We start from the raw sequence: 25,698 nt of genomic DNA, 5'->3' as shown, positions 1-25,698 counted from the left end.
CAAAACCGTTATCCGTGACCAAGACCGTATCTCTGCATAATGCAGAGTCCAGTGGGTATTTGGCTAAATAGTGATTGATTCCATGAATATCTATCCAGTGCCTCGTCTATAGGATGACAACCACTCTCAAGGATGAGACCCTTTACTGGATATAACATCATTCACGCACCATCACAGAGAAGACTGTCACTCCCTAGGAGACCCTTTGCTGGGCATAACATCATTCATGCCACTTCCAGACTAATGTACTAAATCGATACTAGCACACTACAGAGCTCATTGGAATAAATTTAGGTATGATTTCATGAATCACTATCAAAACTGATGATAATATTTTTTCGCGAAAGGTGAGCATATCCTGGCCCACAGGTGACACCATCTGTTGAAGCCCAAAATGTCTCAACTGCCCAACATGCCCAACATGTCCCAGTTTGGACATCATGGGCTTCTACATCATCTCATCACAAATCATTTGGGGGGGGGGGGGGGGGGGGGGGGGGGAGAACACTACTGCCCTTTAAAGGGACACACCCTAGTTACGGCTATTTGTTAACCATTACGGCGTTGTTTTTCGCTATTAAACCCCATTTTTCACAAATAAAATTGCACTTTACTTACATTTTATTATTTATAATACACATTTCCATTCACCTGAAGTGCTTTTTGGTAATCCTGATGTTTGTAAAACCACGAAATGCATTTTTTTCATTTTTTCACAAGACGTGCTGTCGAGAAAAAAACGTTAAGCAAGCGAGGTCCAATCTATTTTTAGAGGGAATCTTCCTGTGTAAACGTCACAGATGTTGGTATACCACGTGACCGTTATCATTTTGGTTCGGTTTGTTTTCTCGTGCACGGTTCGCGCAATCAACATCCGATTTGTTGTTGTTCATTTGTGAGATTTTTCTTCACAGTTCGTGAACATTTTTAGTAACAATAAAGTTCAGACAAGTAAGTGTCTCAATACAAAACGTTACAAACCCTTAAAACCAATAATTTTGCTAAGTTTTACGATATCTGGAGAGGGGATACAACCAGGACAGAACAGTTGGAACATGTCCAGGAGAGGTGAAAAGAACGCACTCCAAGTCTGTGCGCACTCTGTGAAATTTGTCGTGACGTAGGCATTGTTGTGCTTCGAGCGACATCTACCGGTGACATCAGAATACTAACTTTTAAAATTATTTCAAGCAATTGGGACATGGAGATTCCCATGGTATTTATCGATATAAAACCTGCTTTTTCACTCCATTTGATAAAAAAGTGATCTAAGTGTGTTACAGGTTTGTAGATAACCAAATTATAATTTATTTTCGCTGGATGAAACTAGGGTGTGCGGCTTTAATGAGACTGTATTACATGATTGCATGTTTGGTTCTACGGCATTTGAAATACATTTTTTATTTAGGTGTACTGTTTTTCATCTCTTATCTCGTGTTCAGACATTCTACAATTACAATTCAGGCCACTACAAGAACACCACTGCCCTTTAATAAGACTGTATTACAAGATTGCACGTTTGGGTTCTACGGCATTTGAAATACATTAATTTTTCATTTAGGTGTAGACTCATGTCTCCTGTTCAGACATTCTAGTGATGACTGCATGTTTTATTACGTGGAATGAGATAGTTAAACCCCAAACACTTACTGACAATTACCGGTCCAGTCACAAGGGTCGGATCCTACACAGCACGGCGCACCATCTTCACAAAAAGCACCGAGGACTCTTCCAGTATCTTGAGGGCATACGGCCCGTCCGTCAGGTCCGACATGTCCACAGAATTGTCTCCCTTCGTTACATGCTGTAAACAATTAGCAGACAGTATAAAAATGTTTCAGACATGAAAGTTATAAACATTGTTTTGTATATCTACACCACTAGAGCACATTGATTTATTAATCCTCGACTATTAGGTGTCAACCATTTCATAATTTTGATATACAGTCTTAGAGAGGAAACCCGCTATTATTATGCCATTAGTAGCAAGATATTTTTTATATGCACCACCCAAAAGACAAGACAGGACATACCACGGCCTTTTATATGCCAGTCGTGGTGGAACGAAAAATATAGCCCAATGGGTCCACCGACGGGGATCGATCCTAGACAGACAGCACATCAGGCGAGCGTTTTCACACCGAGCTATGTCTAGCCTCTTTTCAGAAATGATGACATGAGTGGAGATGGCTTTGTTACAATACTTATCATTAAACTAGTTAATACAATTAAACCATGTACAATTAGCTACAAAGTATAGTGAACGACAAAAGAAACGTAAATATTAGTTTGGTTTTATTCAAGTTATTTAAAGTTATTAAGTTCGTATCCCATATTTTTGCGAGGTTTTCTTTGTCTGTTAAAATTATCAGTGACTTATGGAATCCATTTTATCATGAAACAATATATATATGGGTTCCCCCCACCCTCCCCAATATAAAATCCTGGCTACGCCAGTGGCTGTCAATGTTAATAAAATAATTAAACAAGAATATATCAAAAGATCATGCAGAACAAACAAAAAACAAAAACATCAGTTGACATCCTAATCAAACAAACATAACTAATTTCCTCCTAGTTGAAGCTAGAATTTTATTTACATACTATAGGTTGTAAATTGCTACAGATATTTAATTTCATTACACCGAAAGTGCGGATGCAGGATTCATGTATACTGTTTATTACACACCAGTGTAAGATATTGCTCATGTCATCACAATCACTCAACATCTAACTTGTGTAATATTGGCGTGACGTGAGCGTGATGTAGATCACTTGATGATCCAATTCGTAGAAAAATAACATGTAGTAGGTCCCAATATCTGCTTACTTCTGCGTTGCGGCTTGTTTGCAGTTAGTTTGTAATAAATAAAATACTCAACTAGCTTGCCTGTCATAACATTTTTATGAAACTCGTGAACAGTGTTGGTATCTGACTCACTTTCGCTAGTCAGATACCAAACCCGTTCATTCATTTCATAAAAATGGTATGACAGGCAAGTTCGTTTAGTATTCTATAATACATTTTATAGCATTATGCTCGTCACCACATGGGCGGTGACCAACACATTGTAAGAGCTACATATTAATGTGGAAAAAAAAAGCCCACCCCAAAACAACAACAAACGACAACAACAAACAAACAAATAAACGTAAAAAACAACTAAAAAAACCCCCCAAACAACAAACAAGCAACAAGCACCACCGCCGTGTGACTGCATCCATTCCTTTTGAAATTAATACTGTAATAATTTGTCACTTTAATTAAACTATCAATAAATGTTTTACTAGGAAAAACAATGTCCTGCAAGCAACAGGTACATTTATATTTCAGTCTGTTATCCTTTAATGTTATTGTTTTCTGAATCTTCAGCTTATCACACATTTATTTCTTTTTAGAATTGTCAGCAACGTTTAAAATTGTTTAGAGTTATATGAATATATATTTTAAAAACTTCAGATTGTATATTATAACACTTTATAATAAGTTCTCATGTAATGTTGTAATCATTGCGTGTGAATGTGTGTGTGTGTGTGTGTGTGTGTGTGTGTGTGTGTGTGTGTGTGTGTGTGTGTGTGTGAGAGAGAGAGAGAGAGAGAGAGAGAGAGAGAGAGAGAGAGAGAGAGAGAGAGAGAGAGAGAGAGAGAGCGAGCGTGAGAGAGCAAGAGTGAGATAGAGAGGATGAAGTGTGTGTGGGTGGGTGCGTGCGCATGTATACATTTGAATTGGCATATCTCTGTGTCTATAAGACACATAGATACAAAGAAATAGTGGATATAAACATACAGACAGATAAGGAGACAGACGGTCAGATACATACGGTCAAGCGGTCAGGCAGACAGGCTGACCCATCAATACACCAACAGACAGATAGGCAGGCAGACAGACAGACAAATAGACAGACAGTTCTAAGAGATAACAACATTTGTCAGTATACTCACGAATAATGTTCTTGCTATGAACGCTGTGACTGAAAACGGCCAATACGACCAACACCGCCAAGATACGACACGTGGACATGATGAGCTAAAACAAATTGCACGGTTATGTCAAACAGTATAGTGACACTGATCTGGCGCAGACATTTATATAGCAACATTCTACAAATAATTTGATCATGTACATAGATAGTAAAATCACAGTAAGCTCATAAATATATACAAGAGATCAAAAGAAACGGGAATGTAATTATGTAAAAATGTAATTACAATGGCTAAAATTCAGGATAGTCTCTTTAGATTTAGTTAAATTACAAAATTGTCCCTATAATGTATTTTGTAGGCGGGGGAGGGGGGAGGAGAGAGTGTCATCATCTCTAACGTTTATTTAATGATATTAAAAACTTTCTTTTATGTCCTAAGCGGTACTTCCCCACCACAACCACCACCACCACCTCATCCTCATACGGATTACATGCCTTTGAGCACAATAAACGTTATAGGGGCGGCACTGAATTATCTCTCCCACTCCCTCCCTCTCCCTCCCCCTCCCTCCCCCTCTCTCTCTATTTCTCCCTCTCTCTCTCCTATCTCCCTCTCCCTCTCTCTCTCTCTCTCTCTCTCTCTCTCTCTCTCTCTCTCCTCTCTCTCTCTCTCTCTCTCTCTCTCTCTCTCTCTCTCTCTCTCTCTCTCTCTCTCTCTCTCTCTCTCTCTCTCTCTCTCTCTCTCTCTCTCTGTCCCCCATATGCGTCTCTTTCCACTAGGCAGTTAACAATGAAACATTAGAAATGATGTATTAAATACAAATACAGGCGACATTATCTCTCATAGATTAATCAAATTTGACATTTGATGGATATATTGACGTGATTTTCCATTTCATTTCTGTGTTCACTAAGGGCAGCTGTTACTTGCTGAGTAATGATAATGATGGAATACACGTTTGTACTTAATATAGGTCTGTCAGACTGTAGAAATAATAGTTTAGGTCTGTCATGGGATCAATGATTTTGAATAGACTAATAAAAATTCATGTCCTTAAGTTAATACGACTAATAAAGTAAAGGTTTCTAGACGCCGCTAGAGCACATTGATTTTTTATCTTATTATGGAAATTCTACTGTTTTTAGAGGAAACCCGCTGGGATCATAGGCTACTCTTTTTGCAAATATTTGCGCTTACTAGCCAAACCATGGCCTTTGTTGAACCAGTTATGGATCACTGGTCGGTGCAAGTGGTTTGCACCTACCCATTGAGCCTTGCGGGGCACTCACTCAGGGTTTGGAGTCGGTATCTGGATTAAAAATCCCATGCCTCGACTGGGATCCGAACCCAGTACCTACCAGCCTGTAGACCGATGGCTTGCCACGACGCCACCGAGGCCGGTGAATTTTACTAATAATAATAATGTCAACTAAAGAGGGAGATAGAGCTTAAAAACACTAAGATAGGGGATGGGGGTGGGGGCAGGATATTCATATTTACAAAATATACTTAAATGTTTTTTCACTAGCCGTCGGGCATGGCAATGGTAGTTATTTACTAGGCCAACATTGAATATCACTAGCCATGGGAGTGGGGCTACCATAATCTAGAAACCCCGAAGGACGCTGAACTGACCATGCTCTTTGCTGTCTTTAACCGGCCTCGGTGGTGTTGTGGTTAAGCCATCGGACATCAGACTGGTAGGTTAAGGGTTCGCAGCTCGGTACCGGCTCCGACCCAGAGCGAGTTTTAACGACTCAATGTAAGACCACCACACCCTCTTCTCTCTGACTAACCACTATCAACTAACCCACTGTCCTGGTCCCCGTTCCACGAAGCGATCTTAGCCCTAAGATTACTTTAAGCGCATAGCTACCCTATGCACTTAAGTTGATCTTAGGGCTAAGATCGCTTTGTGGAACGGGACCCTGGACAGACAGCCCAGTTAGCTAAGGTGTGTGCCTTGAACAGCGTGTTTGAACCTTAACTGGATATAAGCACGAAAATAAGTTGAAATGAATTAATGCGATCTTTAATAATATGTATGACGCAAATATAACCGTACTTCTTACACACCCGTTGGTGAGAACACCATGTGTTATTTTTGATAACACATAGTTGTTTACACACGTACGTGTGTTAACAATTTCAAGACATATGACTGGGTGCTCCTAGGTGATGACCAGGTCACCAATGCCATATGTCCAATAAAAAAACAGCACGGTGGAAATCGATTACACTGTGACGTATAGTTAACCTAGCAATCATTTGTCGGTCACAGCGTCGCATAAGTCAGCTACAAGTGCAAAGGGTTGTAAATATCTTTTAGTCGATAAAGATGTTAAAATTTTCTTAAAACCTGGTTTTTGAGGATATGTAAAAAATAGAATAACACATTCGTGTTCGTTAGATACCATTTATCTCACAACTCGTTGTTTAAAAACGTATTAAACTCGCTTTCGCTCGTTAGATACATTTTAAAACAACTCGTTGTGAGATAAATGGTATCTAACGGCCATTCATGTATTTATTCTCTATTTAATATGAGTTGAGTTCGTCGTTAAATAAAACACTTCTTCTACTTGGGGTGGGGGAGAGGGGCGGAATTTAGCTCAGTCTGTTGAGTGCTCGCCTAGAGTGCGTGAGTTTACACGTCGTCTACAAGCGAGTCGTAGGATCGAACCACCTTGGTGGACCCATTTTGTTTTCCCCGCCCCAACCAGTTTCCCACAACTGGTATAAAGGTCGTGGTATGTACTGCCATGTCTATAGGAAAGTCCATATAAAAGATCCGTTGTTGATTTATTGGTAGGAGTAGCCCATGGAGTGGCGGAAGCGGGTTTCCTCTATTATAATCTTTATAGTCCTTAACCAATAAAACCTTAAATAAACGTGTCGTGTGCGTAGTCAAACAAAATACTTCATCATCATCTTCTTCTTCTTCTTACCCACACCCTTGTTTTGTTACCGACCTCGATAGTGCAGTGGCTAAGTCATCGGGTACAGGTTTCGAAGCTCGGTACTAGCTCCAATTCAGAGTGAGTTTTTAAAGGGACATTCCTGAGTTTGCTGCATTGTAAGATGTTTCTGACTAATAAAATATTTCTACGATTAAACTTACAAATTAAATGTATTTTCTTGTTTAGAATATCAGTGTCTGTATATTCAATGTGTTTCTGGTCGTCTTAATATTTGTAAGAAGCCCAAACTGGATTTTGTCTTCAAATACTTTCGTACGTACGACAAAATAATATTTTAGGAAATAAAATGAAATTTAACCTAGTACAAATATTAGAATGATCGGAAACACGTTTAATATACAGCCACTAAAATTGTATGCAGAAAAATATATTTGATATGTAATTACAATCGTTAAAAAGTCTCTGTTAGTCGATAACATCTTAAAAATTACCGCAGACTCAGGAATGTCCCTTTAAGGGATCAATGGGTAAGTGTAAAACCATTACACCATCTACTCTCTAAAACTCTTACGAATCACTAACAATAACAACTATCCATAACAGAACGCCTAGATTGCTGAGGTTTATGCTAAGGCCAGCGTGCTTGAGCCTTAATTGGATATCACACGAATATAAAGATGAAATGATGCAGTGAAAATTTCAGTTTCTATGTGCTGTATAACTTGCGTTATCAACCGAGATTACACTGAGAGCCTATTCTATTGGGTGTTACAAATACGATTATTATTATTATTATTATTATCATCATCATCATCATCATCATCATCATCATCATCATCATTATTATTATTATTATTATTATTATTATTAATTTTAACATGATTTTAACTTATTAGACACATAAACTGGGAGGAGGGAAGAAAAAGAGATCTCATCCATGACCCTCCCCTCCCGTCTGCTTCCTACGCCTATGAAATGCAAGATGTAATTCTGGGTTTTTTACATATTATAATTATTATTAAAATTTGCCCTGTTGCGGTTCATATAAGAAGGGACGAATCTTTAATATGCCGACAAAGGGTGATAACTCACAAAAAAACAAAAAAAAAAAAAAAAACAACGAAGAAGCATATTTTATAGAATAGGATTCCAATCATGAATAAATTTCACACAAACCCAATGGTAATAACTGTAATTAAAACACACAGTGGTAAGATCTACTCGTCATGAATAGGTGATCCTACCACTCTTGGACTATCAGACACACAGTGGTAAGATCTACTCCTCATGAATAGGTAATCCTACCACTCTTGGACTATCAGACATACAGTGGTAAGATCTACTCGCCATGAATAGGTAATCCTACCACTCTTGGACTATCAGACACGCGGGCTCACCTGCTATGGACAGAACTCTCTATCTGGCGAAGTCAGAGCTTGTGTCCGGGCAGGCATGTTTGAACAGTTTCCTAATGGACGCATGCTGAAATTTATCCACACCTTCATATATCATGGGCTACAGGCTGGAAGGTACTGGGTTCGAGTTCACCCAGTGTCATGAGATTTGTAACCACTTGCACAGACCAGTGGTCCATAACTGATATAACAAAGGTCGTGGTTTGTGCTACCCGTCTGTGGGAAAGTTCATATAAAAGATTCTACTACACACAAAAAGAGTAGCCTACGTGGCGGTAGCGGGTGTCCTTTAATTTACTGTCTGAATCTTTATTGGATATAACTAACCAACAGATCAAACAGTCCATTGTTATAATTTTATCAAAAATAAACTTTTTTCTCTCAAATTCTCCCTTATTATTTTGTATCTATACACATTTTCGAAAGATACATATTTTATTGCGATTGTGTGATAACATACATGTATCTTTAATTGAAATGCATGTGAAAAATTCGTTTCCGCTACATTTTGTCATCTTTTGGGGGTATTTTACGGAAAGTGAAAAATGCGTCTTCGTGGTACATGATAAACAGATAGTGAATGAATATTTCACGAAAATGTGAAAAATGCTTTCGAATTCTATGAAAAATACGGCTGGATTCTTCATACCTGTGAAAAATCCGATCGTATTAAAATGATTCTTCATACCTTCAATATTTCTTCAATATTTCTACGATTAAACTTGCATATTACACATATTTTCTTGTTTAGAATATCAATGTCTGTATATTCAATGTGTTTCTGGTCGTCTTAATATTTGTAAGACGCCCAAACTGGATTTTGTCTTCAATAGAAAATAATATGAAATTTAACCTAGTACAAATATTAGAACGATCAGAAACACGTTTAACATACAGCCACTAATATTTCCCCGGTTCATCATCACAGACTCATGTTTCACTTCGTTATACGTTTATTCAGGTGTGATACAGTAACATGTTTGTAGATTAACCCAACTTAGTGTCTACTTTCACGGGAGCAAACTAGGCTCTATGACTTTAACTGTCATATGGTAGACTTGAACCAGGCATTCAACTGTACACTGATGCCATCGCATCTTACGGGGACGTTCCTTCCGACTTGAACCTCCCGCGAGTTTTCTATTGGAATTGAAGGAAAGAAGGAAGGCAATGTTTTATTGAACAACGCACTCAACACATTTTATTTACGGTTATATGGCGTCAGACATATGGTTAAGGACCACACAGATATTGAGAGAGGAAACCCGCTGTTGCCACTTCATGGACTACTCTTTTCGATTAGCAGCAAGGGATCTTTTATATGCACCATCCTACAGACAGGATAGTACATACCACGGCCTTTGTTACACCATTTGTGGAGCACTGTCTGGAACGAGAAATAGCCCAATGGGTCCAACGACGCGGATCGATCCTAGACCGACCGCGCATCAAGCGAACGCTTTATCAGCGAGCTACGCCCCGCCCTCTATTGGAATGGCTAAATGGTACTATAGTCGTTATATCAGATTGTAAATGTTTTTCTGATTAATATTCATACTTATATCATTTTAGGTTCAAGCTCGCTATCAATCAGTCAACCAGTCAATCCATCAGTATTTCAGGATAAACTAGCACAGGGACAGTTTGAAGCCAGCATATTATAAATAAAAATCCACTCCGTTCGTTTATTTCAGTTCAACTTATTTTCGTGCTTACATCCAATTAAGGTTTAAACACGCTACCCTGGGCAAACAGCTTAGCTGTCTGTTCAGGACAGTGGGTTAGTTGTTAGTTGATAGTGGTTAGTAAGGAAGAAGAGGGTGTAGTGGTCTTACACCTACCCATTGGGTCGTTAAAATTCGTTCTGGGTGGGAGCCGGTACCGGGCGGCGAATCCAGTATCTACCAGCCTTATGTCCAATGGCTTAACCACGACAGCACCGAGGCCCATGTCCACTCCTCTTTCCATTTATTGTTTAATACTTTGCGAATGTAATTAAGAAAAATCTTGTTGATTTTTTTTTTTCTAAATGCAAGTTTTATTTATTCTTAAAGACAAAAAACGAGACATGAGTAACCATTAAAGGATTTCAACAAACATAACACTAAACGTTTAGTTTACGGTATTTTAGTTATTAGAATTTCTATACACCACAAACAACAAACACAATAAAAATTTCAGTTTAATTTATTTTATTCCTATACAACGTAGTGAGCGTATAGAAGTCATACTATTATGTACAGGCTTCTCAACGGCCAGACATCTGTAGAAGGCGCGAATCGATCCAGCTAGTCATCTACTTTAATAATTGATGGCAAGGTACTGAAAACAAATAAAATGCATCCTATTAACACAACTCTCTGACATCAATAATATCGCACAGAACAACAACTAAATATACTTTTAGAAGTGTAAAACTTTATCACATACAGGTGGGCTGGAGACAACGTAATTATTATTTATGTCCAGTTTGTCTGCAACGTCTTTTTATGCATATATGTTTTTTGTTTTTTTAATATTGGTGGATTGTGGGTATATAAAAAAACATCACCCCCACCCCCATGTGATTAATTCTGAAGACCTTGTTAGCTAGGAATAAAGCAAGGAGTCTCCACTGATATCATACACTCATGACTCACTATCAAAAGTGATGACATTATGTTTGTGAGAAAGGTGAGCATATCCTACCCCACAGATGACATCATCTGTTGATGCCCAAAATGTCCCAACTGCCCAATATGTCCCAATTTGGACATCTTGGGCTTCTACACCATCACATCACAAAAAAAAAATCACGCGAAGGGAGGACTTTAATAAGGCTGTATTACATGATTGCACGTTGGTTCTGCGGCATTTGAAATACATTAAAAAAGAATTATTTAGGTGTAGACTGTTTTTCACCCCATGTCTCCTGTTCAGACATTCTAGTGATGACTGCATGCTTTATTACGTGGAATACATATATAGTTAACAAACCACTTACTGGCAATTGTCGTTCCAGTCACAAGGGTCGGCTCCTACACAGCACGGCGCACCATCTTCACAAAAAGCATCGAGGACTCTTCCAGTATCTTGAGGGCATTCGGCCCGTCCGTCAGGTCTGACATGTCCACAGAATTGTCTCCCTTCGTTACAGGCTGCAAACAATTACCAGACAGAAGTATAAAACTGTTTCAGACATCAAAGTTAAACTTTGGTTTGTTTATCGACACCACTAGAGCACATTGATTTATTAATCATCGACTATTAGATGTCAACCATTTGATAATTTTGACATACAGAGAAGAAACCCGCAATTATTTTGCCATCTTTTATATGCACCACCCAACAGACAAGACAGCACATACCACGGCCTTTGATATGCCAGTCGTGAGGCATTGGCTGCAACGAGAAATAGCCCAATGGGTCCACCGACGGGGATTGATGCTAGACCGATTGCACATCAGGCGAACGCGTTTACCACTGGACTACGTCTCGACCCTTTTCGGAAATGATGATATGAGTCGAGATGGCTTTGTATAAATACCCATCTTTAAACTAGTTAATAAAATGAAACCATTTACACGTACCTACAAAGTATACTGAACGACAAAATTTATTAAATTTACTTTCTCATGAATTATTATTTTTAAAGGGACATTCATGAGTTTGCTGCAATGTGTAAGATGTTATCGACTAACAGAGACTTTTTAACGATTGTAATTACATATAAAATATTAGTGACTGTATATTAAATGTATTTCTGATCGTTCTAATATTTGTACTAAGTTAAATTTCAATTTATTTCCTAAAATATATATAAAACCGGATTTTGTCTTCTTACAAATATTAAGACGACCAGAAACACATCGAATATACAGACACTGATATTCTAAACCAGAAAATATATTTAATGTGTAAGTTTAATCATAGAAATATTTTATTAGTCGGAAACATCTTACAATGCAGCAAACTCAGGAATGTCTCTTTAAAATGTATTAAATTTTATAAAATCATACATACATACATACAGACATACATAGTGTGGGTTGGGCCCCCAATAGGGGTTCCCCTCCCCACCTCATATAAAATCCTGGCTACGCCAGTGACTCAATATGTATAAAATAATTAAACAAGAATACATCAAAAGATCATGCAGAACAAAACAAACAACAACACCAAAACATCAGTTGACATATAATCAAACAAACATAACTAATTTCCTCATAGTGAAAGCTGGGGCGGGACGTAGCCCAGTGGTACAGCGTTCGCTTGATGTGCCCATTGGGCTATTTCTCGTTCCAGCCAGTGCACCGCGACTGGTATATCAAATGCCGTGGTATGTACTACCCTGTCTGTCGGATGGTGCCGATCCCTTGCTGCTAATCGGAAAGAATAGCCCATGAAGTGGCGACAGCGGGTTTCCTCTCTCAATATATGTGTGGTCCTTAACCATATGTCTAACGCCATATAACCGAAAATAAAATGTGTTGAGTGCGCCGTTAAATAAAACATGTCTTTCTTTCTTTCTCCTAGCTGAAGCTAGAATATTATTGATATGCTTGGGGTTGTAAATTGCTACAGATATTTAATTTCATTACACCGAAATGGCGGGTGCAAGATTCATATATACTAGTATATACATTTTTATATAATTATGCTCGTCATGGCCTGAGCGGTGACCAACACATTTTAAGATCTACATATTAATGTGAAAAAAACCCCCAAAAACCTGAAAACCCCCCCCCAAACAAAACGAAACAAACAAACAACAAACAAGCAACAAACACCTGGGGGAGGGGGGACCGTCGTGTGACTGCACTCATTCCTTTTGAGGGGCGGGACGTACCCCAGTGGTAAAGAGCTCGCTTGGTGCGCGGTCGGTTTGGGATCGATCCCCGTCGGTGGGCCCTTTGGGCTATTTTTCGTTCCAGCCAGTGCACCACGACTGGTATATCAAAGGCCGTGGCATGTACTACCCTGTCTGTGGGATGGTGCATACAAAAAATCCCTTGCTGCTAATCGAAAAGAGTAGCCCATGAAGTGGCGACAGCGGGTTTCCTCTCTCAATATCTGTGTGGTCCTTAATCATATGTCTGGCGCCATATAATCGTAAATAATATGTGTTGAGTGCGTTGTTAAATAAAATATTTCCTTCCTTCCTTCCATTCCTTTTGAAATTAATATTGTAATAATTTGTCATTTTATTTAAACTTTCAATAAATGTTTTATTAGGAAAACCAATGTCCTGCAAACAATAGGTACATTTATATACATTTTTTTAAAGCTTCAGATAGTATATTTTTAATACTTCATAATCAGTTCTGCTTTATTGTTGTAATCATTGCGTATTGCGTGTGTGTGTGTGTGTGTGTGTGTGTGTGTGAGAGAGAGAGAGAGAGAGAGAGAGAGAGAGAGAGAGAGAGAGAGAGAGAGACAGAGCGGGTGGTTTGTGTGTGTGCGTGCATGCGTGCGTGCACATGTATATATTTGAATTCGTATATTTGTGTGTCTGTAAGACAGACAGATAGCGAGAAAGAGACAGACAAACAGACAGACAGGCAGGCTGACCCGTCAATACACCGACAGACAGACAGACAGACAGGCAGGCAAATAGACAGACAGTCTAAGAGATAACGACATTTGTCAGTATACTCACGAATAACGTATTTGCTATGAACGCTGTGACTGAAAACGGCCAATACGACCAACACCGCCAAGATACGACACGTGGACATGATGAGCTAAAACAAGTCGCACAGTTCTGTCAAACAGTATAGTGACACTGTTCTGGCGCAGACATTTATATAGCAAAATTCTGCAAATAATTCGATCGTTTACAAAGATATTAAAACCACAGTAACCTCATAAATATATACTGGAGACCAAAAGAAACGCGAATGTCATAATGTATTTTGTAGGGAGTGGTGTCATCACCTCCATCGTGTGTTTAATGATACTAAAACTTTATTTCCAGTCCTGGGCGGTACTTCCCCCCCCCCCCCACCACCGCATCCCACCCACCCCACCACCATCACCGCCTCATACGGATTATATGCTTTACCTTTGAGCACAATATAGGTTATATGCGGGATTTAGCTCAGTCGGTTGAGTGCTCGCTTGAGGAGTTTGCGTCGCAGGATCAAACCACATCGGTGGACCCATTCAGCTGATTGGAGTTTTCTCGTTCCATCCAGTGAACCACAACTGGACAAAGGCCGTGGTATGTGCTTTGCTGTCTGTAGATAAACTGTAGCGGGTTTTCTATTATGACAACGAGTCAGAATTACCAATAGCCGATGATTAATTAATCAATGTGCTCCAGTGGTGTCGTTAAACTAAATAAACATTTAATAAAGGTTTTTGGGGCAGCATGATATTTACGCTTTTTCTCTCTCTCTCTCTCTCTCTCTCTCTCTCTCCTCTCTCTAATTTTTAAATGACAACCCATGCAGCATTCTGTCCTGTACCAATATAGTAAGCTGCCAAGTGCGGAAAGGAGTGTGGGGGGTGGGGTGGGGGATGGGGGTTACAAAATGCGTATATGGGCAATTGCATGCGTCTCTTTCCACTAGCCAGTATAACACAGATACAAACTATACTCACAGTTAAGGTTAACAGGTGACGATTATGTGAATATTAGAAATAATGTATTAAATATGGCGGACATTATCTCTCATAGATTACTCACATTTAACATTTGATGGATATATTGACTTGATTTTGCATTTAATTTCTGTGTTCACAAAGGACAGCTGTAACTTATTACATTGCTGAGTAATGTTAATGATGGAATATATACGTTCGTACTTAATATAGGTCGGTTAGACTGTAGAAATAATGTCCATGGACGCTGAACTGACCATGTGACTCAGTCATCTGTTCGACCGGCCTCGGTGGCATCGTGGTTAGGCCATCGGTCTAGAGGCTGGTAGGTACTGGGTTCGGATCCCAGTCGAGGCATGACATTTTTAAACCGTCCAAACCCTGAGTGAGTGCTCCGCAAGGCTCAATGGGTAGGTGTAAACCACTTGCACCGACAGTGATCCATAACTGGTTCAACAAAGGCCATGGTTTGTGCTATACTGCCTGTTGGAAGCGCAAATAAAAGATCCCTTGCTGCTAATCGGAAAGAGTAGCCCATGTAGTGGCGACAGCGGATTTCCTCTCAAAATCTGTGTGGTCCTTAACCATATGTCTGACGCCATATAACCGTAAATAAAATGTGTTGAGTACGTCGTTAAATAAAACATTTCTTTCTTTCTTTCTTTTTTTCTAATGTAATCAACCTTCTTTTTTTTTCTTTCTGTTGTTTTTTTTCCTTTTTTTTCTATCTTCTTTTTTTTGGTGTGGGGGGTAAAACTAATTTCGTGCTTATATTCAATTAAGGTTCAAGCACGCTGTCCCGAGCACACACACCTCAGCTATCTGGGCTGTCTGTCCAGGACAGTGGGTTAGTTGTTAATTGTTAGTGGTTAGTGAGAGAGAAGAGGATGTAGTGGCTTTACACCTACACATTGAGTTGTTAAAACTCGCTATGGGTGGGATCCGGTACCGGGCTGCGAACTCTGTACCTAGCAGCCTTATGTTCGATGGTGTATCCACGACGCCACCGAGGCCAACAGAACAAATAGAAAGGTGCTAGAAAGCAGAGCCAAAAAACCGTCTACTAGCACACTAGTCCATAGACTGTATTGCGTCGTTTTATCCCATCGGCTAAGCCAAATAATTATTAACGTTTTCAGGAAAGCATGAAACTTGGCGCATGTGTTCTATGGCATAGCGGGGTCAATAAACAAGGGACAATTAGTTTTTTTTAATAATAACTCTGTCTGGAGGCCGTCATTTTGAATTTGAAAATGGTCGCCATTAAAAATCACTAAAGTTGAATATCATGAAGTTTAAGACAGGTTCTAAATGTTCTGAAGCCTACACCCATATGTTAAGGTGCTATACAACTGCTGATGCATATACAAATAAGTTGCGTGTCCGCCATATTGGATTTAAAGATGACCAAGCAATAATATGCGAACAGTCGCTTCAAAACACACTACTGAACAGCTCTTTACATCGAGGTTGTAGGGTGTATAATACTCAAGCACCCTTGCAAGGGGCGACAATTCCTTGGTGTTTTCTATTGGTCTCGTTGTCGAGAGACTGGAAACCACTATGATTTTCAGTTAGTCTGATGTCTGAACTGTATAAAAATATGTGGTGGCCAATCCAAAAGGCCAGTTAATTATAAAAATGGCGGACATTTTTCAAAATGGCGACAGTTGTGTTTATAAGTTAACATATATCAGAAATTAGCCACTTCTTAATAAATGCCCGTGGTAGGTAATAATAATCAGCTGAGCGCATGGCGTTCATTTTGTCTGAAAAATAAATCAAACAATAGTCCCAAAGAGCGAACCCTGGCTGTGGTAAGGAATAATCAGCTGAGCGCAATAGTCGGCTACTATAACTAATTGTCTGACGCCATATAACCGTAAATAAAATGTGTTGAGTGCGTCGTTAAATAAAACACTTCTTTCTTTCTATAACTAATTGAAAACATTTAGAAACAGCTTGAAAGCAAATTTCAATTATCTCTATTTCAGATCCTAGCAATTTGTTCTGTATTTCTATGGTAAATAAGATCTGTAGTGACATAGTTTCCTATCGTGAAAACGACAATGTTTTTGCATTAATTAGTTTAAACTTTTGCACCAATTATCCTTAGAGATCGGATGAAACAGTTTTGACAAATCGGTTTTGGGTTTTTTGCAACCTCCACAAGCCTGTACATATTTGAGTCTATGTTCGATATAGGTGCATAGGTTAGTACCAGATTGGTTGGGAGTTTGGTTTTTACATCTACTTCTACAGTGTAACGTTCAGGTCCCCTATTGTTAGTACAGGTCTAAAACAACCATGCTGCCAACAAGGATCATGAACTGTGATTTTTTATTTTACACAGTTTGTGGAAACACTCAGGGGATGTGGAAATGTTTGGTAGGCACCATCGAAAGCATTCGTTATGATTCCAAGGTGTTAACAGTGCAATCAATAACTGGTATTCTTAAAAGAGAACTGTCGTCAGAGTCCAAACTTTACCAATTCCATCCCCGCATAACCAAAACAAATAAATAAAGATACACCAAGTGTTCCTAATGTGTCTTGAGTACATCTATGCTTTATCAGCTACCTCCTTAATTAAGCTGTTATTGCTAGAACTGGCATCAGTTTACTCAAGTGTTATGTCAAAATATTCATGCTGTTGTATACTATGCACTTCATGTTTGAAAGATAATAATGCCATGTTTCGAACATTTGAGTCAACTACTGATTGTGCGATCATGAGATGCCATGTAAAGTGCTATTGTGATTGGAATGTAAGGCAAATTTATACTGGAATAGGAACATTTCTGCCATTATAGTCCAGTCAAAATAATGATGAACCCACCACAAATTGCAACAAAAGGTTGTTTTTTCCTTCAGGTTTTGTTATTAGAATGGTCTCCAGAATAATATATTAAAAAAGTACATATAAAAATATATGTTTCCACTGACACCACCTTAAAATTTTAAATTACATTAAAATATTTTTAATATTCGACGTTTCTTTAGTCTAAAAACCAACATCCTCAGGAGAATAAACAAACAAAGTGCTGGGCATATAACCAGTAAGGTATACAATAGAGAATGTCAGATTGGAAGTTAAAAACACAAAGCTAGGTAACAAGGCAGGAGCTGACCAATAGCATAACAATAAAATTAAAGAACAAAGGAGTATAAAAAATCTTAGTTGTTAAAGCCAGTAGGGCTGTACTCATTGGTCTCTGTTAACTTGCTGTAAAAGAACACAACTGTAATCATGGTGTTGTAAATTGAAGTGAGGGGCCACATGGGGAGCTTTATTTTATTTTAATTATATTTGATGTTATGTCTGTGACCAGAAAGTCGTTTACTGAATGTTTGAATAGTCTGTCCAACATATTGTATTTGGCAAAGTTTGCAAGTAAGGCAGTATATGACATACGATGAAGCACAGTACAGGGTGTTTTTTACTTTAAAAGTGTTATTAGTTTTACTGGTGATCGAGTCTGTGGTGAGCATAACAGCACAAGTTTTACACTTAGAATGCCCACACGGGCTGCAACCCCAATACTGGGGTATATTTTTTTATCCGACGCAGTTGGTTACATTTTAAAATGTTAGCTAAGGTGGCATTTTTACGTTCAGCAATAGTGATAGTTTTAGCCATCCTTTCACTAGTATGAAGAATGTTTGTGTCTTTGGAAAATTGACGGAAAATAATATATTTTCGGCATAAATTCCAAATGACCTCCGTAATACTTCATTTGTTTATTTTTAACCCAGCCTACAGATGAACTTGATGATGCCACGTATTTGCAATGGAACGACTTCAGGAACCAGACAATGATTATACAGTGAAACATTTTGGAATCGCAAACATTCCTCTTGCGGTATACGAAGGACGATAAAGGGTTTCATCCATGTTCATTGGATTGGCAACATGGTCGTTTCGTTCTTGAATAAGTTATGGCGGACATGGCCATAACATTGGACAGTGCTAAAATCCATTATAGTTCTGCAGCAGAGGCCAGCAAAAGTGAAGTGTACCGGATCCGGAAGTATAACATTTGTTGTTATGACTGAAATTAATCTCATAAAAGATGACGTTTAACTCGTTGTAAGAGGGCGAGACGTAGCCCAGTGGTACAACGCTCGCTCGATGCGCGGTCAATCTGGGATCGATCCCCGTCGGTGGGCCCATTGGGCTATTTCTCGTTCCAGCCAGTGTACCACAACTGGTATATCAAACGCCGTGATATGTACTATCCTGTCTGTGGGATGGTGCATATAAAAATCCCTTGCTGCTAATCGAAAAGAATAGCCCATGAAGTTGCGAAAGCGGATTTCCTCTCTCATTATCTGTGTGGTCCTTAACCATGTGTTTTACGTCATATAAACGTAAATAAAATGTGTTGAGTGCGTCGTTAAAAATAAACATTTCTTTCTTTCGTTGCAAGATAAATGGTATTTAACGGCCACTCATGTAGTATTCTCCATTTACATTTATTTTATTTTCAACTCCTTTAAAATCACTCGTTTTATGATAAATAACTCATGTGGTATTTTATATATATATATATATATAACTGTTCTGGCGTATTTAATTGTGGGTGTTAGTGTGGAGGGGAGGGGATTTACCCAGGTGCCATGATTTCCGTATGTGTGTCCAACAAGTGCCATGTTTACCAACACCAGGGTCTGGGTCAGTGAATTGTATTTCGTGCGTATAGGTACTACTAAACCAAATAACTTCCGGCTGGTAGAGAAGTGAACACCACAAGTCCTGTGATTGGTGATAAATGTCAGTGTGTTGGTTGTAAAAAAACCCAAATAGTTTCATCTGGGCAAAACATGTATGCAATTTTATTTCATCTAGTACTACTGTATCGAGTAGCCTTGTGCTTGAAACATGTATGGGGTACCTGTACAAAAAGTACTCGAATTATGTGCGGAACTAGAGTAGTCATAGACGCCACCCGTTATCTCAGTATCTCAGAAATGAGCAGCTTGACCCCCAATTTGTTTCTGATTCACTTTAAGGGTGAGGGGTGGTAGTATTTATATCCATGGATATTATGTCGATTGATACGCTGCAGGTAGGAGTTTTAGCCACATGTGTTACTATTGTCGTCTATGGGATTTGATTTGGTAGTATACATCCTACAGAAAGAAAAAGAAAAAATGTTTTATTTAACGACGCACTCAACACATTTTACGGTTATATGGCGTCAGACATATGGTTAAGGACCATACAGATATTGAGAGAGGAAACCCGCTGTCGCCACTTCGTGGGCTACTCTTTTTGATTAACAGCAAGGGATCTTTTATATGCACCATCCCACAGACAGGGTAGTACATACCACGGCCTTTGATATACCAGTCGTGGTGCACTGACTGGAACGAGAAATAGCGCAATGGGGCCACTGATAGGGATCGATCTCACACCGACCGCGTATCGAGCGAGCGCTTTACCACTGGGTTACGTCCCATCCCTTATACATCCTATAGAGTTCCGTTTGAACATAATCATCATCATCATCATCATTTAATGCTACTGAGAAAGAAAAAAGAAAGAAGTACAAAGCATGCATATTTAATATAATCGTAATCACTAAGAAGAAAAAAGTCTCAACTAAACTGCTTGGAATCAAGTGTTTATTGCATGATATCACAGAAAATGCATAGATCAACAATAAACAGGTTCAGTCTTGGAAATATACAACCAATAAGGGAAAGACATGATAATTTAAAAAAACCAAACAATAATGCAATGTTGTGTTTTGTAACAAAAAAATACAAATCTAAATTTTTGTGGTTTTTTTTTTTTTTTTTTTTTGTAAAATTCCAGTCGCAAGCATCTTTGGTTAACAAATGTTTGAGCATATGGTCAGGAACACGTGAGTTGTTTCTATCGACATAATTGGTATAAATGCGTATTAAATATAAGTGAAATCATTACCGCAATCTCGAAGTCACGAACACCATATTAAGTACATGTAATAGTAATTTATCAGATAAAAACTCGGCTGAGTCAATTTTTTTAATAAGTCACTTAACACTATGCAATATGTTTCCAGGCTATATATTGTTCAAATCAAAACCTAACTGACCTTACTGCTTCCTACGACCTTGTATGTGGGGTGCCTGAAAAACTACTCATAACATAATTGTGTAACAACATAATTTTATCACGAACAACTATTTATGAAAGATGCCGTCCTATGGGTTATATTTTGATCGACGCGTTGCATACAGTACCTTCAATCATATATGTTAAAGGCGCAGACCCTAGTTTCAGCCCGGAAAAATGGACACTAAGTTGAGTTAATCTAAAACCTTGCAACACACCTTTGGATAATATGATAACAGACAGAAGCTAAACTCTGCGATGTTTAAACAGGGAAATACTGTCTTAAGATCTTGTCTTATTGACCATTACTTCAGAGACGAACGTGCGTTTTTATAAACTAGGGCCTGTCACTTTAACACTGTCACCTATGGGATAGTATTTGGTATGATCCAACCTTAAATATCAAAATAGCATGGATGGCGTCATTTCCGTTTAATACATTGTTTATAAGGAAATGGTTTATTTAACGACGCACTCAACACATTTTATTTACGGTTATATGGCGTCGGAAAAAAACATAAATTATTTGAAGACAAAATCCAATTTGCGCTTCTTACAAGTATTAAGACGACCAGAAACACATTGAATATACATACAGACACTGATATTCTAAACCAGAAAATATATTTAATATGTAAGTTTAATCGTAGAAATATTTTATTATTCGGAAACATCTTACAATGCAGCGAACTCAGGAATGTCCCTTTAAAATGTTTTGAATTGGTCACGCATCCCTGTGATTCAGTAGGATGTATTTTTACCCTGTGATGGTAATACTAAACAAATCATGTTTATCTCACAGTGTAAATCAAGGAAAACATTATCACCATGGGTTTAGGATACTACTAAACATTATAACTTGTATTATGTACATTATATCAGCATTATATAGACATTAACTAGGTCATTAACAGTAGGGGAATAACCTGATCTATGTCCAATTCAATTTTGACCAAAGGTCAGATTGTTAGGTTTTACCATCACAGAGTAGATATAGACAAGGTGCGTACACAAACATAGTGAAACTCCTCTAAACCGGACACCTCATGACCAAGTAAAAAGTCTGGTTCTAAGAGGTATTCAGTTTAGAGAGGTTCTCTTCAGTAAAGACATTTAAAAAAGGACCATGAATAATGTCCGATTTTTAAGGGACTTCCGGTTTACAGGGGGTCCGGTTTTGAGAGGTTTCACTATATCGTCAAACGTTTAGTTCTTGAACCAGGAATAAAATTTCAACATGTTGTTCTCTTTCGTCAAGACTTCAACTTAACCTGCATCAATCGTTGCGATACATGACTTCTCTTAGCTGAAGTTTACTATAAACAAAAACAAACAAACGCAATGCATACTTTAAACTGGTTTCAGATATATCATATTTCAACTGTGAGTGATCATCAAGTGCAAGGAGGAATGAATACCTCGTTTAAAGTGGCCAAGTAATTTTAAGATGCTAACTAGAAATAAGACGCTTGGACCAAAGATGTACGATTTATTGTATTTTATAGGCGTCGAAGATTCTTACACACCCGTTGGCGAGTTATTTTTTTTATAACACATGGGTTGTTTACACACGTACGGGTGTTAACAATTTCAAGACATACGACTGGTTGCACCTACGAGATGACCAGGTCACCAGTGCCATGCATCTAATGAAAAACAACACGGTAGAAATAGATTAAACTGTGACGTATAGTTAACCTGACAGTCATGTGTCTGTGACGCGTACGTCAGCTACATGTGCAAAGGCTGTAAATAACTTTTAGTCGAAAAAGATGTTAAAATTTGCTTAAAACCTGGTTTTTGAAGATATGTAAGAAATAGAATAATACATTCGTGTCCGTTAGATACTCTTAATGTCACAACTCGTTTAAAAACGTATCAAACTCGCTTTCGCTCGTTAGATACATTTTAAAACAACTCGTTACTACATTAATTCGTCATCCAAGGGAGGAAAGTGTGTCCATTTATTATCGTCAGAGTTGTGAGGATCAGCATCCTGCTGCCCCCTCCCCGACTCCTATGTAATCAAAACAGGTGGATGATTAAAAAGGACCGGATAAGGCAGATACCTGTCTCTCATTTGGTAATCGCTCCCCTTCCCATCTCATGCCTCTTAATAAATTATACATGTAACTTTCATCTCTGTAGCCGAAATTGTTCAGAATAATGACTACCCTTCGCTCAGTTAAAAGACAAAGTAATAATACCGTTGCGGTGTGCAAAGAAAAAATGTTTGAATTAATCCACCAATCCTATTTACAATATGATAATCATGAATATGCATGTTTATAATGAATAATTATGCACGCTGGGTGTCATCTTTCCCTGCAGTATTTACATAAGTGAATGATTATTAATAACATCTGTACGCAGTAGGGTTGTGGGGGTTTTCATCGTAGTTAGTATAAAAATGTCGAGTTGGCAAGTTTAGAAAATGAATTTTAACAGGCAGTCGAAACAAGATTTAAAATATTTTTTAATTACACCCCTGAGTATACAGTCAAGCCTGCTCAAGTAACCACCTCTGTTAAACAATGATCTTACTTGGGTCACCTTTTTATTCTCCCAAATCATATAAAAGTACAAGTTGGCATGTATTAACCAGTAACTTTGTTTAACAAGGTCATCTACTGATACTGCGTTTGGAGACGACTGCTTAACACAGGTTCGATTATTGTTCATTTTTGGTAGTCTCAATCATTACAAGTCTTTAATCTTCACATGGATGTTGCTAGGTTTATTTCCCCATTAACCAAGCGCGTGTGCAGAGGGGGCGAGTGTTGGGGATCGAAACCCCCATACTCAAAGAAAATTTAGGTATTTTAGTGTATTTTCCAAGGGATCATCACACACTCACACTCTCAACACACACACACACACACACACACACACACACACACACACACACACACACACACACACAAACACACACACACACACACACACACACACACACACACACACAACCACTCAAAAAAAAAAAATCGTTTGCCACCTCCCACACAATGTCCTACACATGTGAAAGTATAACTTAAGAGAAAAAATATATTTAAAAAATAATTAAATATTCATAAAATGAATCCAAATGGGGTACCCGTCATGTGTCTCATGAAATACATGTTTAGCCAAAAACGGTAAGTTTCTGCACCTCACGATTAATTCTTTTTAAAACCACTACTACTTTAATACAATGTATTAATGATATCTCATGATATTAAACATCATATGTAATAAGCGGTTTACTTGCAAATTCAGTGGGTACATCAGTGATCTAAAATCTAAGAATGCGCCTTTAAATTAATGGCAAAGCAGGAAAAAGGCCGCAACATGTTTGATAATTTGTAATTCAATTAAAAAAAAATGTCAATACATATTTCATTTAAACTATTCATTTTGATCATGAAACATTAAATATATGATTTTAACAACAGCATATAAATTTAATTACAACCTGTTTTAATGTTAGAAGCAATGGAAACAATCTGATTAAAATTAGCTCTACTAGGTCTAGCCAGTAGATCTAACAGCATTTCGTGAACTCCCATGTCCAGATGACATTCCATCTATAAATAACAATTTAAATATCGACCAATTACACTTCGCCTTTTATAGCGTTATTCGGGAGAATACAAATTCTAAAAATATCGGGCGAGACTATTTATGCAATAGACAAACTTGTTGGTCTATTTCAACATTGAAAAAACAGGGGGGGGGGGGGGGAAAGTGCAGTAATAAACTTTGGTTTGTATACTAGTATAACAGATTTTATGGCTATACCATCACGGGGTTTTTTTCCGTGTTGAAACGAATTTTATATAAAATTTTATATTGCAATTAGTTTCCGGCATACTTCGTAATTCACCCGAATTATTTTGTATACGCTCGGCATTACCCCGAATCTTTTCAAATTCTTTTCAAATCACTGGCATGATTTTGCAAGTAAGGTTTTGATTGGTCGAATGAAAGGTCAACTGGACATGAGCTCCAACGGGCTGCTATTAGATCCACATGTAATAGTGGAGCTAATTTAAATTAGATTGCAATGGAAATTAATGTGTATCAATACGTAATGGCCCAAGTGGTCAGACACGTAATGGCCCAAGTGGTCAGACAAGGGACGTAACTGACATTGCATCTCTTGTCAGCAAATTTCGTAATTTTGTAATCATTTTTTTTTTTAAATCTGGTCTTTATTAAAAACAATTATTGGAAACAAACGAAGATAAAATTTCACATATAATAATACTTATCTGAACCGCGAGCAAGCATTGTATTGCCATTAAAATTTACTTCAAATATTTTATTATTAAATGTTTATGTCTTAGACTTGTACACGTATATAGTGTATATATACTGTATTCAGTATAAGGGCCAACACAAAATGTTTAATAAGCATGAGCCCTCATTCTGTAAAAACATTCTCACACAAAATTGATGTCGTAGCGAAATAAAAATATTTTAGCGAACAAAAGATCGATCAATGACGCAAAATTTAATTCTGTATGGTCGATTGTAGTAGCTTGAGTATTCTGCGTCTAAATGTCAATCATCTCCCGAACGTTAGCGTAAACGGGCTAAACTATATTTTCTGCACGCGAATCATTTCTTAATAAAGTTAAGTTTGTTGTTGTTTAACGACACCGTTAGAGTACATTGATTAATTAATCATCGGTTATTGGATGTCAAACATTTGGTAATTCTGACACGTGCAGCAGGGGATCGTTTATATGCACCTTCTCACAGACAGCAA

General features: G+C 38.0%; 1 protein-coding gene across 1 annotated transcript; it reads right to left on the bottom strand.

The window, feature by feature from the left end:
- Positions 1-1,650: 1,650 nt before the first annotated feature.
- LOC121392196 lies at positions 1,651-14,057 on the bottom strand. The gene is made up of 4 exons (XM_041523535.1): positions 13,899-14,057; positions 11,244-11,397; positions 3,943-4,027; positions 1,651-1,804 (listed from the first exon to the last, which is right to left on the bottom strand). Exons 1-4 carry the CDS (start codon positions 13,975-13,977, stop codon positions 1,685-1,687), a joined length of 438 nt encoding a protein of 145 aa, XP_041379469.1. The 5' UTR covers positions 13,978-14,057; the 3' UTR covers positions 1,651-1,684.
- Positions 14,058-25,698: the final 11,641 nt, after the last annotated feature.

The sequence above is a fragment of the Gigantopelta aegis genome, chromosome 3, assembly GCF_016097555.1.
Source record: "Gigantopelta aegis isolate Gae_Host chromosome 3, Gae_host_genome, whole genome shotgun sequence".
NCBI lineage: Eukaryota > Metazoa > Mollusca > Gastropoda > Neomphalida > Peltospiridae > Gigantopelta > Gigantopelta aegis.
The sequence above is the reverse complement of the archived record's forward strand: the minus strand, read 5'-3'. Positions and strand labels throughout refer to the sequence as shown.

What these genes read in the sequence shown, in the direction of transcription:
- LOC121392196 (XM_041523535.1), bottom strand. Translation starts at nt 13,977, where the DNA reads ATGTCCACGTGTCGTATCTTGGCGGTGTTGGTCGTATTGGCCGTTTTC. An exon ending in TCATAGCAAATACGTTATTC is followed by an intron (nt 11,398 to 13,898) that starts GTGAGTATACTG and finishes AATTGTTTGCAG; the next exon opens with CCTGTAACGAAGGGAGACAA. An exon ending in TCATAGCAAGAACATTATTC is followed by an intron (nt 1,805 to 3,942) that starts GTGAGTATACTG and finishes AATTGTTTACAG; the next exon opens with CATGTAACGAAGGGAGACAA.